The sequence below is a fragment of the Scheffersomyces xylosifermentans genome (genome assembly GCF_036884685.1).
Source record: "Scheffersomyces xylosifermentans strain CBS 12540 chromosome Unknown RJT20scaffold_1, whole genome shotgun sequence".
Taxonomy (NCBI): Eukaryota; Fungi; Ascomycota; class Pichiomycetes; order Serinales; family Debaryomycetaceae; genus Scheffersomyces; species Scheffersomyces xylosifermentans.
In genome coordinates, this window is record NW_027042939.1 from 2,831,588 (window position 1) to 2,853,512 (window position 21,925).

Sequence of the window (21,925 nt, forward strand, 5' to 3'; positions counted from 1 at the left end):
AGCAGTAGTAACCAGTAATTGGAAGAAAGCAAAGAATATCTGAAATGGAATGAATACAGCGACTAGAAGCAATTGTAAGAGCAATGGCAACAGAAAATTAATGGCAATAGTGCCGGAATATATCTATGACGGTTATATGACCGAAGATACAGAACTCAGAACTCTGAATACAGAATACAGAGACAGTGTAATGATGTAATGAGTCGTCTCACCGTAAAGTTGATTGCTCTTTACTGCGTGAGGAAATTAACTATGGGGTCTTAATTATGGGGTGTTAACTAGAAACTGTTAACTATGGAGTTTAACTATGGACCGTTAACTATGGAGTGTTAACTATGGAGCGTTAACTATGGAGTGTTAACTATGGAGTTTTAACTATGGAGTGTTAACTATGGAGTGTTAACTATGGAGTGTTAACTACGAGGTAAAAAACAAGGGAAGATTGTGGCTATTTATCGAGTTCTTAGAAGTGCCAATAGATAGCACACCATTACAGATTGAAATACCTTCTTCTGGTTATACTATTACTATCACTTGTGTAATTTAAAACAACCTGGTTGAGTAGTGGCCATACGTTGTGCTAGTGTTGTGAATTCTCTTAACTATGCGAACTTTAACTATAAGAAATTAACTATGAGAAATTAACTATGAGAGCTTCTTAACTATGAGAGTTTATTAACTATGAGGCTCTCATCTAAGAAACCACTAACTACGAGAACATTGAATGAATTATTAACTATGAGAAGTTAACTATGAGAAGTTAAGCATGGATACAGCGTACAAATCGGTATTGCATGACTATTAACTATTACATGACTACTTATATGTCATAATAACATAGGACATTATATAACATAGGACGTTGTATAGGTGACCAAAATAGCCAAAAGAGCTATTGGCTTCGTGCTAAATAATCATTAGGAATTCTCCAATTCTGTCAGACGAAGTTCATTAACATATTATTGAATGCCTTGATACACCTATGAAATGCCATGACTATTTGTCCCTTTGACTTCAAAGTTGTGGCCATTCATCTTTCCCAATCTTTTGTCTACATCACTATCTCTTCTGTTATTACATGCATTTACTCCTCTACTCTATCTAATCATCATCCTGGCTCTTCTCGTCCAACACTCCCGACTCCTTGATCAATGCGTCAATATCGCTCTCTCCCCAGATTTTATGAATAACCTTACCTGGAGTGGTCTTGGACAAGCTCAAAGTGGCAAACTCAAGCTTATCACTGTTCAAGTTGGACGAGTCCATGGTCTTGGATAACACCTTAATGGCCAATTCACATGCTTCCTTAAGCGTCAATTCGTCCTTGTAATCTTTCTTCAACAATGTTTGTGCTGCGGAGTTGTTGGCTCCAATACTAGTGGCCTTCCAACCGGAGTAGTTACCAGATGGATTGGAAGTGAACAACTGGAACTCGTATCTGTCATCATATCCAGCGTAAAGGAAACTCACACCAAACGGTCTCAAACCACCATGTTGTGTGTAACCCTGTTTGACGTCACAGACTCTTTTGATCAAGATCTCGCATGGGATCTCTTCGTTGTATGTTTTCAAGTACAGTTGAGCATTGACTCTGGCGTTGTTTACGAGAATCGACGCATCAGCAGTCATGCCTGCCACGGCACATATCATGTTATCACTGATTACATAGAGTTTTTCGGCCGATCCGTCATTATCCAAGAGTTTAGAGGTGACCTTCTTCTCACAGGCTAAGACGACACCTTCAGTGGAAAGGATACCAATGGCGGTACCTGCCATTGATATAGCTTCTTGGGCATATTCCACTTGGTACAATCTGCCCTCAGGCGAGAAAATTGTGGTTCTAGAGTCGTATCTTCTGGACATTGTTGTATTTTATGGTAGTTATATTACGTCTCTTCTTGATCTTTTGGAGGTTTAATGGAAAAACGAACAGAGCGAAAAAACACTCAGTCTTTTTAGTGATAACGATGGAAACAACACACGGAAAACGACAATATTGCTCTTCACCACACCAATTGCTTGTTTGTAGACTATGGAGCTGTTTTTCACGGTGTAAGATGTCAATGACTTGATATGAATAACAAGATTGTTACTGTTAAATGTATTTGGCGGTGGCGATTGTTCGTTTTGGTGAGTGAGGTGAGGGCGTGTATATAGAATGAGTGGTACTTAGTTAGTGGCGATAGTGAGGTAGTGGTAGGAAGTGGTGGGAAGTGGTGAGAATTGAAAATTTAGTGAGGAAAATTGGAGAATTAGTGAGGATAATTGAAAGGTGTAGTGGGAAAAAGTTGGAGAATTTAATGAGGAAATGGAAGATTTATGAGGAGAGTTGGAGAATTAGTGAGGAAAAATTGGAGATTAGGAGAGGAATTAATAGAACTTTTAATGAGGATAATTGGAAAATTGAAGATATAGTGAGAAAGAAGAAGAAGAAGAATAAGAAGAAAAGAGGAATTGACGATCTACCTGAGGATATCTGGATACTACAGAGAGTAAAACTAGACAAGTTAGTACTACAGAGAAAGAAAAACTACAAAAGTCAGTAAATTATTAAGGGAGAAAGGTTGAGCTTCCATGGCCATTTAGTGAGACATTGAGAAATTCAGAAGCCTCGTTAGTGACAACTTGGTACACTTACAGTGCCATTGCGAACTCTTTTCTCGCTATTCTTCTAGCGAGACATTTTAAAGATCACAGTCCAAACATCTAAACAGACTTCATCTTCAAACACAGCATCTTCAAACAACCAAACTAGCAGCATTTGCGGCATATATAGCATATCTGAAAGACATACTTATCATTACTCGCCATGAGAGTGTTCGTATCGTCTCTCAACGTGCCCATAGGGTATTCGACACCCGATTTCCCTTCCCTCTACTGGCCCATTGGTCCCCATCACCAAAAGTACCAAGAGCTGTTTCTCTACTACTCCATAGACATCTGGACATTTACCGTTGCATGGACATTGATTTTCTTTGGCATTTTCTATGTCATTGCAGGCCTCATGTCGGTGTTTCACAACCTCTTCAACGACTATCGGCACAGGTTGCGGATACTGAAGCTTTCGGTTGTCAATAGTTTGGTGACGGTGCTTGCATACGTTGGAATCGGGCTTTTTCGAGGTTTTATTTCGGGGGCAGTAATTGGAATCATGTTAGGAGCGATTTATAAAGCCGGTTCATTAACCATGAGTACGTGGATTCCCTTAAGTTGGGGTTGTGCCCAGATCTTGTTTGATGTGTGTACGAGTTATCTGACGAGTCTGATCTTGTTGTGAATGGGAGAAGAAGATGTGAACGTGATGGGGCTTTCTATCAGGTAAAGATTTACTGGAGGGACCGACATGGTAGTAAAAATTATGTGCTTTAAAAAGTACGGTTATAGAGTAATTAATGTAGTAATGAATATATTTATTGGAAATGATGTTATAAGTATATCCATCTGTATTATAATTGATAATTCACTTGAAAGAGTCGATAACTAGGAAGATGTAGAGGTCATTTTCAATTAATATTATGGAAAGACCTACTACATAATGATAGGGTAGGTTTCAATTGATATGTCAAGAGAAATTCCTATTGGTATCAAGTAAACATCTATGAAGTGGTTGCTGTTAAGGAGCTGCAAAATCTTTAAATGTGATGCTATGGTGGTGCTACTGAGAGGAAGTCATTAAGAGTTCGATAATGTATAAAATACCAAAACCACTGTTCTATGCATAATTATGTATTTCTATATATTACATATATATATCCTGATAGTTAAAAATTCAAGTATCCCCCACTAATATAGCTATCTACATTGATCTATAGTGATGATATTCAAGGGAAGATTGCAACTCGTTTCTCACTATTTTTAATAACTGGCACACTCACTAAAGAATACACACTAGACTGTTGACATAATTTCACCAAGAATTCTATTACGAATGAATTCTAGAAGAACGGCTGTCACTATATATCTGGAACTATTCACTCACTTCCATTATTCACGAATCGACGACCAGACTAGGAAATCCTTTTAAATCAAATTCCTCTCTCTAAATGAACATTGTCCTCTCGCAGTGATAAATTAGACAATCTCTCATAGAGATCCTATTACTACGGAATCTATCACTCTATCTTCTCTCTACGCACACCGTCACTAACACTTTCTCTCAGTAGACATTCTTTTTTGCTTCTCGCTATTCTCAATTCCAACTTACTGCGAACAGTTCTATCACATATTAATATCACACTGATCAGTCTCTCACTAACTGATCTCTGGTAACCATTCTCAAAACCACCATTCTCTCACTTGACCTTTCTATCTTCCATAGACAATACACAACATTTGCTCACTACATTTCCTCACTACACAAATCTCCCTCTCTCTACCTCTCTCTCTACCTCTCTCTCTACCTCTCTCTCTACCTCTCTCTCTACCTCTCTCTCTACCTCTCTCTCTACCTCTCTCTCTACCTCTCTCTCTACCTCTCTCTCTACCTCTCTCTCTACCTCTCTCTCTACCTCTCTCTCTACCTCTCTCTCTACCTCTCTCTCTGCCTCTCTCTTCAATATACAACACACCTCATTAACTCACCCACCTTACACCTCACACCTCTACCTTCCCTCTCTCACTATTTTCTCCCTACTGCACCGTGCTGCGTCGTACCGTTTTTTACAGTGTTCTCGTTACACGCTATACCAATTGATAAACTCACTGATTTGATTCAGGTGATACTCGTCTTATCTTTCTTCCCTTTTCTTTTCCTTTTCTTCTTTATTTACTATTTAATAGTTCACTTATTTACTATTTAATAATTTATTGATTTACTAATTTAATTTATTCATTTCTTTCTTTCTTTGCTGTTGTCAATTCCTTTGCATAATCATCTACTACTACCCACTGCATCATCCACAAAGACTCAGTACACTAGCGGGCCTCTGAAATGACACCGCCGAAAGACTCGTTCGATATCGACTTTCTCTTCATCAACCAACTATCCTACGTCTTCAATAAATACCTGGAATCTCCAAATGCCGCTGAATTCACAGATCAATGCATCAAGATAGCTTCACAATGCCTCCAACTAATGGACAAGTACGGAGCTCTCCACCCATCGTTTGACTCGTTTATAAGCTTTCTTCGCTCCCAAAACCATCCAAACCCATACGATCAACGTTGGGCGGTAAAGATCCAGAGCTCTTCTGACTCACACCAAGCGAATTTGAATAGTCTCTTCAAAAAAATCCACACTTCATCCACAGCATCATCAGCTCCGCTGGCCAATAAAGAACTTTACGCCAATGTAAGGAAAGCAGTAATAATGTGCATCATTGAAAGAAAGTACCAGGACGCTATAGGCCATTTGAATAACTATTCAGCAGTAGTCCAATTCTCAACTCAGCCAAGAGATCACACTCAATTGAGAGACAATAGGTATATAGAATACCTGTTCTTTCAGTATGTTATTGGAATTTTTGATTTGATCTGGCTTCCACTTGATAACTCCAACTTCGCTCCTCCAGAAAGAGGATTTCCTTACGGTACACAGAGAATGGCTCCTGTGCCGACAGGTAACTTCAAGAACCTAGATGCCATTTCCAGGAAAGTAGCATCCTATTATACCAAGAGCGAGTCGTTGCTTACACTGACTGAAGAGGAGAATTCCGATCATAGTGAGTTGTATTATTTTTGGCTCATGAAATTCTATGGATTTACGGTATTATTCAAGCAATTCAACTTTCGTGAGTTCTACGACGAGTTCATTTCGTTATTCATAAAATACCAGTCTCCTAACCCCCAATTGGAATTGTCACCGGTGGCATTATTGGCTGAAAGAGTTCCTGTTTTGAAATCCGACCTCTTGTGCATGTTTGGCATAGTATCCATATTTGTGAAACCATTCAACTCATTGGCACTCATGGATATTGGAAATGATGACATATTACTTGATCTATTTAATTTGGACGAGAAAAGTTTTGAGTACGTACTTTATAATGAAGTAATGGTTCCGTTATCAGAAGCTAATAATAAGAAGGTGAAGACAAGCTTAGTCGATAACGCCATACTCCAAGATATGTTTATAGCAAGCCTAGATTACCTCGTACCGGTAATCAACCAAAAGTCTCAATCCGCAGTGTCTGCTTCATTGAGATTCATGAGATACTTGACATTGATTATAGATCTCAAAAATTTCCTATTGATCATTTCTGTCATAAAACAAGCTCCTCGTCTTAAAATCATTCAATTATTGGGTTATGATACCAACAACTTGAGTGAAGCAAGTATTTCTCAAATTTCCCAAATCTTACTTTCTCTTGTCGCTGCCCTAGGATTAGGAGAAATTGGTATTGGTTTCAACGCTCAACAAGACGTGTTTTGCAACGACATTGTGGATCACAATCAAGGGTCCAAGAAGCTCCAGAAAAGTCTAACAGATCTAACAGCTGATGTAGAGGCAGAAAGTTTGGCCGCTCTCATGACTGGTGCATTGCTAGAGAAATTCTTCAGTTAAAGGAGTAAAATCCCCAATGTATTATAAAAAGTCTAATATTTTTGACATCTACAGTATATACTTATACATCTTGTATATCAATTCCATCATGTACATCCGACCACTCAAGGCATTGAAGCGCACCTTACTGATATCCAAGTCTATTTCCACACCCTCTTCGTTAAAGAGAAGCTGTTTGATCAAGTAGCATGTAATCATAATCAAGTACACACCGCAGTCGTCGAAATTGTTCTGTTGGTCACATTTCATTCGTATAATCTCAATTGGTTTATTACTCTTCACGATATTCCTGCAAGATTGCAATCTCTTGGCTAATTCGTTCAAGAGGTTCGTTTCCGATTGTGACGAAATCTCGTCATTATCTAATGCCATTGAATCATACAAGTATAACTTGTTTTCGAGCAATGAAAGCAACCCTAGAGCCCAATGGTCCCCATTATTCCCGTCTTCAAGGTCCACGTCTTCGTAGTCATCTATGAAATTGAGAGGAATGAAGATAAACTTCAGTTTCTTCAACTCGTCTACCGAGAGAATGCTCTCTAAATCGTCATTAAGAGGAAAATGCAAAAAGAGTTGTACCAATGAGGGATACAACAACTGAATTTGGTAGTTGAACTTCTTCTCTGAATCGTCGCTCTTCAAGAACAACTGGTGTATCAACTCATACACGAAAGAAATATTGTTATCGTTGAGCCATTCTCCAGGCAATATATGATTGAGATCTGAGCTATAAAGAGCAATCGAATGGTACTGAAAGATCTTAAACTCCTTCGATTGTTGCCCTTCTTTCGGACTGGCCATTGTTATTATCTTATTGTAAAGTGCTTTTAGGTCTGTTCTAGTCAAAAACGGATTGAATAATTCGTTATCGATTTCCTGAGTGCTTTTGGAATTGCTTTCGGCCAATTCTTGTGATCGTTTGATATGTTTATTCCTTGCAGCGTTGATTTTCTTGATTTGGCGCTGTTCTTTCTTCTCCAGCTTGGTTAGACGCTTTTTCCGAGCCACTGAATTGAATTCCACATCGGCAGCGGATCCTAATCCGTGTTGGATCTCCTCATCGGCATCGTCTTCATCATCTATTGTGGGGAAGTTCTCATTCCAAGGTAATTGGTCAAAGCCGTTTGATCTCACCACAGCTTTGGGCGATTTCCGTTTCGTGTCGACCCCACTGTCACTGGTACTGTAGCAGAACCCCCTTGAGGTGTCATAGACTATATGAGGCATCAATTCATCAATATGTCATGAAGATGAGCGATGTCGGCAGTAAATATTTCTTCGCAGCTCCACCGATTTCTTTAATTACCGACGGGAAAATCGATGCCAGTGGTGGTTCCCGTTAGGGAGAAAAAGATGAGGCGTAGGGAGAGTAGAGAGTCGCAGTGTGAGTCGCTGCGTAAGTTTTTAGTTTTTGATGTCAGTCGTGCTGAGGACTGAATGAAATGTAGGGTGTTTTGCAGTGAGAAGAGAAGAATAAGATCTCTGGAAGAGGGAAGATTATGGTCAACTCGGTGGTGCCGTGTTTCTGTGGTACGAGGAAAAAAGAACAGAGAGTGACTGAATTGGGAACGCAGAATCAATTTATTATGGGAGACAAAGGAGACAAAGAAGGGAAAAAAAGGCTGCAAATTTATTGTTCTGGTGAGGGTTTCTCGGTAATGGAATTGGAGGTGGTGGGATGGAGGTCGAAAAACACAAGAAAAAGAAGGAAGGAGGCGGCAGAAGTATGCTAAAAGTACAAAGTACCCAATTTTGAGCTTCTAATACTATTATTAGATGGTCAAAGAGAGTAGTTTCGGAGAGAAAAGCACAAGTAAAAACAGGTTCATATAAAAATACAATGCTACCCCTTAAGCATAAATCTGTCTTTACTGACAAATGAAACATCATGGAAAGCAGCCATATATATATTATTATATATATCATTCTATAGATGTAACACACACACACAAATAGACACCATTAATAAATTTATTCTAGTTACAAAGTACACATTCTACCTTAATAAAATCAAGATGCTACAACTAAACATTTGTCACTATATAGAAACTCCCATTTTTCAGCCTTACCCATACTTTTCACCACCCTCGTTATGGCACACACAACTCTATTTCCATCCTCATTATTGCCGCAAATTTTCTCACTCGCTCCGTGAACTCTACCGCCATTTGTCGCTAACTCCCCTTCTCGTGTCTCTATAACATTTCTCTCGCGCTACCATATCTCTCGGTATGTTGTCGCTAAATTTTTCACTGGATTCACAGGTTTAAATGATTCTATCTTTCAATAGAATTCACTAAAAGCAAGACATTGGCCCTTAACAATATGCAAAGAGCTAGGATAAGGGTTCTGTCTTGCTTCAGGCAAAGCCTGACAAATTTCCGGGCCAGAAACTGCATTTCTTCAAGACATTTATCTATTCAATCACGTCCTCCTCTACTGGTTCCGTACAACACCGGACAACCAACTCATGAGACAAGACCACATTATTTACCCACAGCGGGAAACATTACACCAGCAATTTCGGCTATAGAATATTACAATAGACGCTTGGAGCTAGCTAAAAAAATGCCGGCTCGTTCAGTGGCCATATTGGTTGGGTCTGATGTCAAGTACTCTTCAGGAAGTGTTTTCTATGATTTTCAACAGAACACTGATCTCTATTATATGACCGGTTGGTTGGAGCCAAATAGTGTTGCTATCATCGAGAAGCTCAAGGACAATGGCGACGAAGAAGACGTCCAACTTCACATGCTTGTTCCTGCCAAAAATCGTCAAACGGAGTTGTGGGAAGGTGAAAGACTGGGTCTTCAGGGAGCATACGATTACTTCAATGCTGATCTAGTAGAAGACATTGATAAGGCCAGACCTTATATTGAGCAATTGCTCTCGAGAAACGACCATGTCTTCTGGGATGACAAATCAGCCACGGGATCAAAGGGTGTATCTGCTAATGTTGCTTCGAGGTTTCTGTCTTTCTTTTCTATAGGAGATTCCAATTCGAATTCGGACAGCATCGCAGGTATCATCAGGAAATCCAAACTTTCTGTACATCCGCTCTCTGGAAAAATAGCTGAGCAAAGATCAGTCAAGTCTTTAGCTGAGATCAAGGTAATGCACGTAGCAGCTCAAATATCTAGCAGAGCTATCAACAAAGCGATGGCTAAAGTGGGATCTGACTCTCCCATTTATACTGAGAAGACGTTGGCGAAATACTTGGACTACCAATTTGTCAAGGGAGGATGTGACAAACAGGCCTATATTCCCGTTGTTGCTAGCGGTAAAAATGCATTGACTATACACTATACCAGAAATGACGATCTCTTGTATCGTGATGAGATGGTATTCGTTGATGCGGGAGGAAAGTTAGGTGGATACTGTGCTGACATCTCGAGAACATGGCCAAATACACCAGCTGGATTTACTGATCCACAGAGAGATATATACGAGGCTGTTTTGAATACCAACAGAAAGTGCATTGACATGTGTGACGAAAGTCGGGATGTATCTTTGCATGACATTCATGAATTCTCTGTGAAGAGTCTCCTTGAAGAGTTGAAGAATTTGACGGGTTTCCAGGGCATAACTTCTCAAGATGTCTCCAGAACCTTGTATCCTCATTATATTGGACATCATTTAGGATTGGATTTGCATGACATTCCTTCTGTTTCAAGGTTTAAAAAATTGGTAGAAGGAAATGTTATTACAATTGAACCAGGGTTATATATTCCCCAAGACGATAAATGGCCCAAACACTACCAGGGCATTGGTGTAAGAGTTGAGGACGACATAGTTGTTGGAAAGACCAATGATGAAATCATTAACTTATCCAGTGGATGTGTCAAGGAAGTGGCTGATATAGAGTCCTTGATCTCTAGTGGTTCTACTACAACTCCAGGAATTGACGAAGAATTGGTGGTGTTAGACATTTAGAATAATAGTTACCTTATCATGTACATATAAAAAAAGAATACAAAATGTAACTAGTGTCATTTCTTTCAAGAATACTACTATTACTCATCGTACGATAACGTTTATGTTCATTTGCGTTCATTCTTGAATACTATTTACAAAGAGGAAGCCAACTCTTCTCTATATTCTATTCCAATCTATGATAGAAACAGGAGTCTAAAAAAAGTTGTTTCCTTATTTAATCATGCACTATTCTTCTTGATTCTCATAGTTCGCCTAACGTCCAATGTTCAACAATAATGAATTCTTGGAGCCATCTCCTTCACCGCTACCCTTGCCACTTGGCAAGTAAGAAACATTAGGCGAATTGGCCAATGTCTGTGCAATGTCCTTGGATGCTTCCAACCTTCTGATCATCAATAAACCATCACCGGCCTTAGCAAGAGCTCTGGACACAGTCTCTGCACTCTCAGCTTCACCCTCAGCTCTAATAACGTTGGCCTTTCTTTCCTGTTCAGCCTTTTCAACCAAGTACTTGGCTCTTTCAGCGTCCTGTTGAGCAATTTGCTTTTGTTCTACAGCCTTGGTGAATTCCTTACCGAAGGTCATGTGAGTGATGGAAACATCCTCTAATTTGATGTTGAATTCGTTTGCTCTTCTGGACAATTCTTGTCTAATACGGGCAGAAACCACTTCTCTTTGGGTGATAAGCTCAGCGGCATCGAATTGTGCTACAATCGACTTAAGAACTTCGTTACCGATAGCTGGCAACACTCTTTCGTCGTAATCCAAACCCAAACTCTGGTAAATCTTTGGTAAGTTCAAAACTTCTGGTCTGTGCAACACTCTTAACGTCAAAGAGACGTTCTGCAAATCCTTTGAACCGGTAGTGGTGGCAATGGTCTTAGGCTTTGTTCTGACGTCGTAGATGATAGCCTTCTGTAACCAAGGAATCAAGAAATGAGTTCCTTCTCCAATGACGTCTTTCTGGACACCATTCAATCTGTCGAAAATGACGGCTCTTTTACCGCCCTCGACATCATAAATGGCTGATTGGCCCAATGCAACAGCCAAACCAGCGGGGATGGCGATTCTTGATATGATCTCGGCAATTCTGGAGGACATTGTAGATGATTCGAGCCGTTTCTAAGAAGAATTCCAATACGAATTGACTAGCGTGGTGATGATTAAAGAGCAACCACTGGGTATTTACTGCCAAAATGAATGGACTTGCTAAAAGTAAGAGGTAGCAAAGTGTCGTGTGGTAACCAGTGGTGGCGGTGCCTGTGTATAGGGTAATGGTGTACTGTGTTAGTGAGTGAGGGAGAGAGTGCAGGAGTATAGTGAGAGTGGTGAGAGCAGTGAGTGTGAGAGTAGTGAGAACAGTATAAGTACTTAGTGAGAGTATTGAATTACTGAGTGTATTGAATTACTGAGTGTAGTTATGTCCTGAGTGTAGTGAAGTTCTGTGGTGTGAAATAGTAGTAATGAGACTGGTGAGAGGGAATAGTGAGAGGGAAAGGGAGAGGGAGAGTAGTGACACTTGTAAGAGTAGCGAAGTATTGAGATTATTAATGTAGTGAGAGTATTCTAGTAGTGAGAGTATTCTAGTAGTGAGAGTATTCTAGTAGTGAGAGTGAGGACTGAGAGTGAGGACTGAGAGTATTGATTGAAGTACTGATCTGTGAGAATACTTAAGTACTGAGTGTTTTGAATTGAGAGCATTGAAGTACTGAGAGTAGTGAAGTACTGAGAGTAGTGAAGTATTGAGAGTATTGAAGTACACAGAGTATTGAAGTACACAGAGTATTCTAGTAGTGAGAGTACTGAGGTTAACTACTGAGAGTATTGAAGTGAAGTACTGAGAGTAGTGAGAAAAGTAATGTACTGTTTGTAAGAGTAGTAAAGTACTGAGTATAGTGATGTAATGAGAGTAGTGAGAATGAGTAGTCAGGTACTGACAGAAGTTAAGTACAGTGGGCATAGTAGGAGTAATGAGACTTGTGAGTGTGAGTAGTGAGAATGAATAGTAAAATAAATTATGTACTCAGAAAAATGAAATACTGAGAGTAGTGAGAGTACGCTGTATGTGGAGTTTGCTGAAAATGTATTGAGTGCACTGAGAGTTTTCTGCGTGAGTACTGAGCTATCTCTGTGTGTATGTTCTGTACGTCTCGTCTCAGTGTGCTGGTAGTAGTACTTTTATCAAGTAAGCGTTTTGAAAGACAGTGGCTAAAGTGATTTCAAGACGTGAGAGGTGTGTGATGGTAGAGAAGTGTTCTCTATGAGTCTACTGAAGTAAAGAAAGCGTAGATGTTGAGACAATAGTGTCGTGACTCAAGCGTGGTGAATCGATTTTAGTGAGACGAGAGTAGTATTTACATGAGACTATGTCAAGAAAGAGTGCTGAAATCTCCTTTTCAAAAAGAAAGCAGTGTGCAGCTTGGTGTAGTCGTGGTTACCTAGTAGAATTTCGTGTATATGATATATGTGTCTTTTCACTCTCTTGAGCCACTTTGTAATGACTACTGAGAACTTTTTCGTCACTATGCTTAGTGTGTACTGGGGAAGTGATGGTCTGTCGATTTTGCAGCAACTCGGTTATTCGGTAGAAATTGCAATTTTTGAGTCGGAGGGTCAAATAAACCGAGAATCTACATCTGCATTGAATGTAACCTATAGTAGCACAGACCTACAAGACATGATCTGACCATACTAAAATCTGATTGTGTGGTATATAAAGCAGCATTTATTTCACTATAGTTGTGTTGAAGCTTTTCAGTAATCGTTGTGCTCAAGCTTTCAATTTGAAGAATTCATGAAGATCAAATTATGAGCTTTAAACCCCCATTTGTTGATAGAGTAGCTTGAATACTTGTTATTCCCAAATGTTGATACTTAAACGTTGCTTTCACTATATAGCCCTTTTAATATTATTAGGTTTTGTGACAAAGTTCAATAAAAATGGCAATATTCAAAATCCGTAATCAAAATTACACACATTTTCTTGCAAATCAAATTACCCCATAGTTCCTCGCCACCATTGAGTATAATTAGAGCCACCATCTATGACGTGCTATACCCCTTGACCAAGTCAATCATTCCGTTACGACAGATATCCGTACCCCATAGTAATCTCCTCACTCCCTTTGTACCATATTTTGCAACTTCTCCAAACCGCACGACCCCTTCCATTTACCATTAACTATAGCCTCCAGACAAGTACAGATCTGCTGCTAATTTCGAAGACACTATGGCCCACTGTTACATTTCAACGTGTCTACCTGTCAGGGCTGGCTCATACTGAAAGTCGTATTTCAAAATATTATCTGATAAATCTGTGGTGACCCTATAACGCCATTCTCCAGAAATGGTGAAAAATACTGCGATGACCTCTACTAATAAGCCGAAGTTCGGCTAATCTACAAATGAATGCGAAGAACTCTATTGTACACTTATGGCTATTGAGTAGGGATGAAGAAGATAAACTATCAAAGAAAAGAATTGTAATACTGGTAATAGATAATGGCCTTTGCGGCGGAGTATTGATATGTGCTCTCATAGCCAATGGAAAATATATTCCAATCAGCAGTAAAATCAATGCAAAAATGTAGGCTAAGATAGTGTAGATTGTGATGGTAATGCAGAAGACCCTGACGGTCAGTAGGGTTGAACTTGTAGGAGTGTAGAATTGTCTTGAACCTACTCAATCAAGTACACCAATGTCCAGGCGGCACCAGCAGCAATAGAACCGATGGCCACCATTTGGACACCCTCTATAACTTTCTTGGATCTTCCACATTCTTCACCCAAAGAAATGGATGTCTTCACGTAACCGAAAAGGAACAAAGTGATCAACATGACAATGACGGAGACTAATAAACCCGTTCTGACGACCTTTGTGAAAAAATATGGTAAAAGAGGAACAAATCCTCCAAAGAAATAGGACAATCCAATGGTTAAAGCAGATGTTATCTCTCTTCCTTCAGCAGGCTCTTCCAAGCCCTTTCCGAATCTGATAACGAAATCAATTAACTTCTTTGGTTGAGCGTCCATATCCTTTAAAAATCCAGCAATGGTTTGTTCAGTAGCACCCAAATCAAACATGATTTGTGCAGCTTCTTGGTTGATGAGTTCAGGCTTGTTGAAGAATTCCAACTTCTCTTTTTTAACTTGAGACTTGTAGTATTCAGACTCAGATCTGGCGGCGAGGAATCCTCCCAAGCCCATGGAGATGGCACCAGAGACAAGCTCGGCCATACCACCTGTGATGACAAGCTTGGAGTCTCCCAAAGACGACAATCCAGCAGTCAATGCAAAAGGAACAGTCAAACCGTCGGATAATCCAATGATGATGTCGGACATGACTCTGGGGTCGAATTTGTTGAAGAATCCTTCTTCTTCATCGTTGTCTACAGATGAGGAGTTGGACGACACCGCCATGAGAATGGCTTCTTCGTTGGATACTGCTTGAGCTCTGTCTGGGTTGTCGGTGGCGCCGTATGGGGATTGGTTTTCATCCAAGAGCTGGTTGACTCTTTCGAGATCTTCATCGCTTTTGTTTTTGGAGAAGAGGGCGGTTACACCGTTTTTGACAGCAACTAATGACATGATGTGATTGTTTGTGGATGGATGAGATGAGATGGAGTGTTATTATGGGTGATTCGATAACAAAACAATGATATTAGTAGTGGTATCAGCAGCAAATCGTGGATGAGCAGACTTGTTGTGTACGGCTCTCGATGCGTTGTAGTAGTGTGGAGCTAACAGCTGAGCTTTTGCAATAACAGGCCAGACGTGTGATGTAAGGAGAACACTTCTGGAAGAATGACTTGAATGGGATCGCAGCGTTGGAAAAATGGCGGCAAGATAACTATCAAATATCAATCTACGGCGAAACAAGGTGATAACTATATTTATATATCGTAGCTTAAAGTTTTGTTTTATACCGAGAGTGACTACCAGATAAACAGTGGACACAGTTAGGAAAAACTATCACCTGAAAAATTAGAAGACTAAAACTAAAAACAAGTCAAGCAAAAAGAACCAGGCAGTAGCAGAAACCCGAAAAGCAAAAGCAAAAAGTAAAAAGCAAAAAGCAAAAATCCAAGACCCTAATTTTGGTATCTCAGAAAAGAACGTCCTTGGCCTACTATTAATATTCTGGACAACCAACTAACCTTGCTGCCAAATGGCTCTTCACTGCAAGATGCCAGAAGCTAACTAATTAACTACTGTCACGTTAAGTGAAGAGGTCATAGACACTACATGCGCACTTCCATAATATAAAAAAGGGAAAGGCTGATTGTTTGGAGACGCTGTGCAGGACGCAGAAGAGGTGGTAGTGTAATCAAGATGCGTTACGTGCACCGATCTAGGCAGCTGCTGACGTTTGCCGACGCTGTGATTGGCTGGATGGAGACGAAAAGTGGGTCAGCAGATCACGTGACTAGGGATAAGCAACCCAGACAACCCAGAAATTGGAGAAAGTCGTGTTAGGATAGGCACGGAAGGGGAAAGCCACTTGAGTCAAATCACAGGAAGTAGATGCAAACGAATATACGGCGGCGATGGCTTTTCCACTTGTTCTTGTGGGAATACGTAGGTTGTGCGTGTTTCCATTAACAGGATCGTTGCTAAACTGGCGACTTTAACCGGATTGCGGTATTTTAGGCATTCGAGAGCCCTTTTTTGGGATAGACAGTGGTGGTGGAGAGACGAAGACGAAGACAGAGCCAGAAAGCTGGGCATTCACCAGGGGGCTCGTATTTCGAAGTAAGTCTTCACATTTCATGTATGTTGGAATGTACTGTCTTGGGGCTTCTAGGTGGCACCATGGGATCCCAAAACCGAATAGTTGCAAAAATAGAGTATGTACAGGAAAAGAGGTTGTAAAATCTGCAGTAGAGCTTCTTTATGGGCTTGTTTTGTAGTTGGAAAGGATGTCGTAGACATGTGGGCAAATTCGTGTAAGCCGATGTCTAGGGCCGGTATGACATTAGTCATATATTACATTGATTTGTCAAATCATTCGCCCATGATGATCTGGGTGTAAATTATGTGAGAGAGACATCAACAGTTTTCACTGTAGCATTTACGATCTTACAATAAATCCAAAACCGTGTGATTTCGGATCTGAACCGGTTCCGAGCATGTGTCAAAAGAGTTTGACACAAATTTAGGACATACGAGTCATGTGACCTGTCACAGAAATTATATTTATATCACGTGAGTTATCACATGACTTACTTTTACCAAGTAACTTTTCAGTACTATAGCTTTCTATGGTTTTATATGTCTTCATTGTATTCTACTCGATTGGCTATTACTTAGGCACAACATGAGTAGTTCGCAGTTTGATCTGGAAGGATCTCCAACACCCGGACTCCCACCAATTGTTGAGAAAGTGAAGCCAATTAATACCATATATGTTAATAATCTCAATGACAAAGTATCATTAAAGAAGTTGAAAGCGTCGCTTGATGAAATCTTCCAGAAACACGGGAAAATCATTCAGCTCACAGCTCACAAGAACCTTAAAATGAAAGGGCAAGCGTTCATCACATATGAAACCGAGAGCGAAGCGACGGCAGCATTGAAAAACTTGCAAAAGCGCGTTCTCTTTAACAAACCTATACATATCGAATACGCAAAGACATACTCGGATAATTATTATAATGAGATAGCGAAGGATACAAAAGCTATAGAAAAGAGAAAAGACGTCAAAAAAGCCAAAGAAGAGTCGAAGAAACGTGCGCTCGAAGAAGAAAAGAGACGTCCAACTAAGAAAGTCAAGTTGGATGACTGGAAGAAATTACCACCTAATAAGATTCTTTTGCTCCAAAACCTAGACGATGATGTCGACCAAGAAGTCATTACTACTGTGTTTGAGGAATTTTCCGGATTTATTAATGCCAGGTTCGTCAAGGTTCGTCATTTGTCATTTGTAGAGTTTGAAAATGAAAAAGCATCGACGGAGTGTCTTTCAAAATTAAAGGAACCTGTTTTGAAGGAGAAGTTAGGAGAGAATGTGATTTTCACATACGCCAAAAAGTGAGCTACGATTAGAGTAGCCTAACATAGAAAAAGGTGAACATATAGCATTTACCAGCAATTGCCAAGTTCACAGTTATCGTAGTAAAACTACAACTACAATGTCGTCCACGGCATAGGACATAATAAGGGTTAACTTACGTCGTCTTGGCGCATTTTTATATGTTTCAATTGAAAGATCGGAACGACTCGACGATTCAAGAAACTAACGAGTATGTCGTCTGTAAAAGGCTAACTTCATTTTTCAATATAGAAATGCAAAGTCCAATGCCACATGTTAAAGAACGGCCGATAAAACTTGCTAGAATATCATCTTATTAAATTTGCTCAAGGGATCTTACGATATCACAATTGCATAGGGTGTGTACCCCCACCAGACCATATCCTGGGCCACTGTGATGATGGTTTAATACTAGCTAAGGTCATTCAACGATTTAATTCAATTGCATAGATTTATATTACAAGAAGGGTATTGAACCCAGATTTTAATGTCATAGCTACTAATAAATAAATGTATATAACCGAACCTTTTCAAATAGCCTAGAAAAGTGAATCTAAATTATAAGCACTGATTAAGTCAAAGTCCGAATTGAGGTACGGCTGCTGTGCTGTTATTGAGTCGTTATTCGGGTAGAAGGGTGTTCTTGTGGGATCAAACGGACTGTAAGGGAAGTATGAAAAAGTATCTCCCCCAACAAATGAGCTCTGGCGGGTTTTTAATGAGCCTTGGATATTAGCTGTATTGTTATGCAAACCATTGGAATTTATGTTTGACGTACTTGCACCGTTTGTCACGCTGTTACCGTTAGTATCCGTATTGGTAATGACTGGGACGCCCTCAACCGGTACCCCATTATCTTGGTAATATGATTCATTGGTGGCCATTACATTTCCACTGGAATCAAGAGGCTCATATTTCATGGCCATCATCAGCAACCACATCTGGTCGATGTATTGGTTACTTGGACGATCTCCCAGTGGAGGAGAGCCAATCGAAGAATACGGGGTCACATTAGAATCCGACTTAGTGCTGACAGCTGGCGACCATGTACTGCCTTTCTTAGTTGTGTTGACGTCTTTATCGATCCTATCCTCATAAAACATGGCCTGTTCCACTTTCTTTCCCAATGAGTGAATATAAGTGTCAATCTCTTCAAGCTGCTCAGCAGTGAATTGGAAAGCGTGTAACTTCTTGATCCCAGAGACAGGCTTGGTGTACAAATCAGGATTGCTTAGATATGCGAACAAGGTTCTATGAGCTTTGGAAACTCTCCAAGCGTAATAATATCTTGTTCCGAACCTTTCGAACACCATAGTAAACAAATCACCTGTTCTACGAAGGTTCTTAGCTAAGCTGACGAAGCGATTATAATGCAATCTGTATGTTAAATCCGTTTGCATTTTAGTAGTATGATCCGCTTTTGATTCCATGCTGTATTTCAAGTAATTGACTCTTGTTAAACATGAAAGGTTGAACTGATTAGACTTGTGCATAGCCATTTGCATAGTTGGGTTGAGTACAATTCCCTCTGCAGCAAATCGACCATACAAACATTCAGGCAAATATGGAACCAAATCTTCATGTATGATGGTGTAGATTTTCTTCATGTAAAAGAAAGACAACTCATTGTTGTAACTCTTCTCGTAATATAAGTACAAATGGTAGTAAAGTGTAGTTAATGAAGTCTTCACAGATATAAATATCTTGGATTTCACGACATCCAAATATTGCCTTATTCTTGGATTAGGTTCTGTGCTAGATGCTCCCCCAAGAACATTGAATGTGTCAGTCGCTACTCTTTCGACATCATTTAATAAAGCTGTGAGCACATTAATTGGAGTACCTTTGTTAATATCAAGAATCATGTCTAATACTCCTCTTAATGGCCCTAATCTGTCACGAAGAAAGGAAAATGAATGCACGACTGCACTTTCCAATTCTACGTCTACCAAATTACTATTCCTTTCTGTAACAAATGGCACTTTAACATCGAAATGTTTCATGTTTATAGTGGTAGGATTTCCTACACTATAACAGTGAATCAAGTCGGATCTGAGCAAGAAGTGCCAGATCTTTCTACCCATGTGATTGGTTTTCTCGTCGAAGCAATTGTCAAACTTATCTGGCTCTCTGTTGAGACCTAAGGAAAATGCCATTTGTACTAACATAGCAGTGGAAACTTGAGAGTCACCTCCATCAATACCATCACCCTCCTCAGGAGCATGGTTACGATATAATCTCATGAATAAAAGAGCCTGGAACACTATTAAGTTGGATTTCCTACCGTACTGGAAGCATTGTATGCAAGAATTGGCAACTTCAATACAGACTAAGTTGATTGGATTCTTAAAAAGATACTTCTCGATAGTATCCTCAGGCCCATTCATGGTTTCTTCGTTTACACAATTTCTGTTGGAAAACAATGATAAGTAGGAAAGTCTGAGGATGATTAAACATATAGATAAATGGGCCAAGTCCAATTTCTTTTCGATTTTAACCTTATCCAAAGGTTCATCTTCATAACTTATCGGACCCACAATCCTGGAAAGCTCTTTCTTAAAGTCCAACTCATCTATAAATGGGAAGTGGGGATATAATATCTGGAAAAATCTATCGATCAAGCTCCAAATTACTCGCTTTCTTGGTAGTATTAGTTTGATTCTCTCTATAAGCTGCAACTCTGGATTCAATCTTCCATCGAATAGAGTCTTTCCCAAAGTCATTGTACTGACATTGACAGTTCCTCGCTGAGTATCTGTGTTGTGAGTGCTACTGTATTTTGCAAGACTCTTGTAGGGCACCACTTCGTCATAACCATCGTTTTCCAAGGCCCTCTTACGGAACATCTTTTCGGAGTTGGACACTTCTTGTTTTGTCTCATCATCCTGGAGCATTGAAGCCGTGAATAGAGACATGTTTTCCTGAGAAAACTGCGGAAGTCTTTGGGTAATAAGGCAGCCTGTTACTGACTTAGCATCCAAATGCTTCCATAGCACATTTAACCAAGGATCTTTTCTCATAAGTGACGGCCATGACAACGGGCCGTAGTTGACTCTTCTTATATTGCCTCTTATCTGCAATGGTGTATAACCCTCGAAGAAGTTGATAGTTTCTCCGTCCGAGACATGAGGATTTGTGCTATTAGATCCAGTACGAGGACTGGACGATGTTGTTGTTACGCTACGGGATGTTATTGAATTTGCATCGGGCGTTTCCGATTCTTGTTTGTTTAAAGTCGTTTCCAAGTCGTGAAGTTTCCTTTTGAGGGAGGTCAATTCTTCTTTCAAAGGATTGGACACCTCATTTGATGATGAGTCATCCAACTGTGAGTCAAGGCTGTTGTTAGAAGACCGTTGTTTAGCCTCGAAAGAGACGGGTCTCCACTTGGTTTCGTACGAACAAGAGAAGCCAGCATTCATCTTGACACACGACGAACAGGGCATTTTACGGTCACATTTGATCTTTCTCTTTTTGCAATTGGTACAAACCAAGGTTGGTTTATTACGTTTTCTGACCCCTTCTTCTATCATTTTAATTGTAATTGTAATTGTAATTGTAATTGTTTGGTTTGTTGGTTGGTTGGTTGTAACTGTCAGCGATGAGATGCGATGAGATGGTTCGGCGGAGAAGAAGGTTTTAATTGGTTATGGTGGAGATCCACGGAATAATTCAGTTCTATTAGTCTTTTTGGATGGTTCTTCTTTCGATTCGTTGTAAATTTCCTTAGAAGCGGGTTTAACCCTTTAATAGCTGTTTTACTACTTAATGTGAAGTCCCAATGGGATCTTTTACAGCGACAGTATCGTACAACTGGAGGTGAGCTTCAGCCGTTGGTACGGAGATAAAAATAACGTCTGGTGGGATAACGATGTCTAATAGTGACGTTTAACGGTGTGTAGGGCGGTAGTCTCGGATAAAAGTGACACCCTCGAGAAGACGCTGACAATCGCTGCCAATTACACAATGAACTGGGACAGTGCTGGCGGGAGGGATGTCACCGGTATTAATTTGTGGGGCAAGTGTCAAAGGAAGAGGCTACCAAATTGAAGATCAATGCACCAGATACTGAGAACACTCACCAAAAGACAATGGCCAAAAGAGAAACTGCACCGGATTAGTAATGGACGGGTACGAGTGATGGAAAGATACAAGATAAGAATTAGGAACAAGAATGAGAACGGAGGCTTTGGTGAATAAATGTGAACAAATGTGAACAAATGTGAATAATTTGCACACTCGAAGTAGTAAGATCCGATAGTGGTAGTAAGGGTAACGCCGATGGTGCAGACGGAGACGGAGAAAGGGTATTGTGTTAGGTTAGTAGTGTAAGACGGTGGGATGAGTGGGTGGGATGAGTGGGTGGGATGAGTCAGTCAGGTTGGTCCGATAGTGTGAGTTAGTCCGCTAATATAAGTTAGCCTGACAATATAAGTTATATATCAGTATGAAACAGGAACTGG

At 40.0% G+C, this 21,925-nt stretch overlaps 9 protein-coding genes across 9 annotated transcripts; 4 read left to right on the top strand and 5 right to left on the bottom strand. All coding sequences in view use genetic code 12, as the record gives it.

Annotated features, from left to right (window-relative positions):
• Nucleotides 1-670: 670 nt before the first annotated feature.
• On the bottom strand, nucleotides 671-2,082 carry PRE9 (proteasome core particle subunit alpha 3). Its single transcript, XM_064919210.1, has one exon. The coding sequence runs from the start codon at nucleotides 1,861-1,863 to the stop codon at nucleotides 1,102-1,104; it is 762 nt and encodes a 253-aa protein (XP_064777601.1). The 5' UTR covers nucleotides 1,864-2,082; the 3' UTR covers nucleotides 671-1,101.
• A 284-nt stretch (nucleotides 2,083-2,366) lies between these two features.
• RJT20DRAFT_124798 (uncharacterized protein) lies at nucleotides 2,367-3,425 on the top strand. Its single transcript, XM_064916340.1, has one exon. It carries the CDS (start codon nucleotides 2,810-2,812, stop codon nucleotides 3,275-3,277), a length of 468 nt encoding a protein of 155 aa, XP_064777602.1. The 5' UTR covers nucleotides 2,367-2,809; the 3' UTR covers nucleotides 3,278-3,425.
• Nucleotides 3,426-4,930: 1,505 nt separating this feature from the next.
• On the top strand, nucleotides 4,931-6,499 carry RJT20DRAFT_132683 (uncharacterized protein; the record flags this gene model as incomplete). The annotated part of the gene is made up of 1 exon (XM_064918159.1): nucleotides 4,931-6,499. The coding sequence occupies one exon, from the start codon at nucleotides 4,931-4,933 to the stop codon at nucleotides 6,497-6,499; it is 1,569 nt and encodes a 522-aa protein (XP_064777603.1).
• Nucleotides 6,500-6,523: 24 nt separating this feature from the next.
• Nucleotides 6,524-7,905, bottom strand: ULP1 (Ulp1p). The gene has a single exon (XM_064919211.1). It carries the CDS (start codon nucleotides 7,724-7,726, stop codon nucleotides 6,548-6,550), a length of 1,179 nt encoding a protein of 392 aa, XP_064777604.1. The 5' UTR covers nucleotides 7,727-7,905; the 3' UTR covers nucleotides 6,524-6,547.
• A 573-nt stretch (nucleotides 7,906-8,478) lies between these two features.
• On the top strand, nucleotides 8,479-10,497 carry RJT20DRAFT_16993 (aminopeptidase). The gene has a single exon (XM_064919212.1). The coding sequence runs from the start codon at nucleotides 8,825-8,827 to the stop codon at nucleotides 10,430-10,432; it is 1,608 nt and encodes a 535-aa protein (XP_064777605.1). The 5' UTR covers nucleotides 8,479-8,824; the 3' UTR covers nucleotides 10,433-10,497.
• A 1-nt stretch (nucleotide 10,498) lies between these two features.
• On the bottom strand, nucleotides 10,499-11,803 carry RJT20DRAFT_16994 (prohibitin subunit). Its single transcript, XM_064919213.1, has one exon. The coding sequence runs from the start codon at nucleotides 11,534-11,536 to the stop codon at nucleotides 10,688-10,690; it is 849 nt and encodes a 282-aa protein (XP_064777606.1). The 5' UTR covers nucleotides 11,537-11,803; the 3' UTR covers nucleotides 10,499-10,687.
• A 2,266-nt stretch (nucleotides 11,804-14,069) lies between these two features.
• Nucleotides 14,070-15,481, bottom strand: CCC1 (Ccc1p). Its single transcript, XM_064919214.1, has one exon. The coding sequence runs from the start codon at nucleotides 15,020-15,022 to the stop codon at nucleotides 14,114-14,116; it is 909 nt and encodes a 302-aa protein (XP_064777607.1). The 5' UTR covers nucleotides 15,023-15,481; the 3' UTR covers nucleotides 14,070-14,113.
• Nucleotides 15,482-16,645: 1,164 nt separating this feature from the next.
• Nucleotides 16,646-17,939, top strand: RJT20DRAFT_124804 (uncharacterized protein). Its single transcript, XM_064916341.1, has one exon. It carries the CDS (start codon nucleotides 16,752-16,754, stop codon nucleotides 17,466-17,468), a length of 717 nt encoding a protein of 238 aa, XP_064777608.1. The 5' UTR covers nucleotides 16,646-16,751; the 3' UTR covers nucleotides 17,469-17,939.
• A 65-nt stretch (nucleotides 17,940-18,004) lies between these two features.
• Nucleotides 18,005-20,995, bottom strand: CTA4 (oleate-activated transcription factor; the record flags this gene model as incomplete). Its single annotated transcript, XM_064921319.1, has 1 exon — nucleotides 18,005-20,995. One exon carries the CDS (start codon nucleotides 20,993-20,995, stop codon nucleotides 18,005-18,007), a length of 2,991 nt encoding a protein of 996 aa, XP_064777609.1.
• Nucleotides 20,996-21,925: the final 930 nt, after the last annotated feature.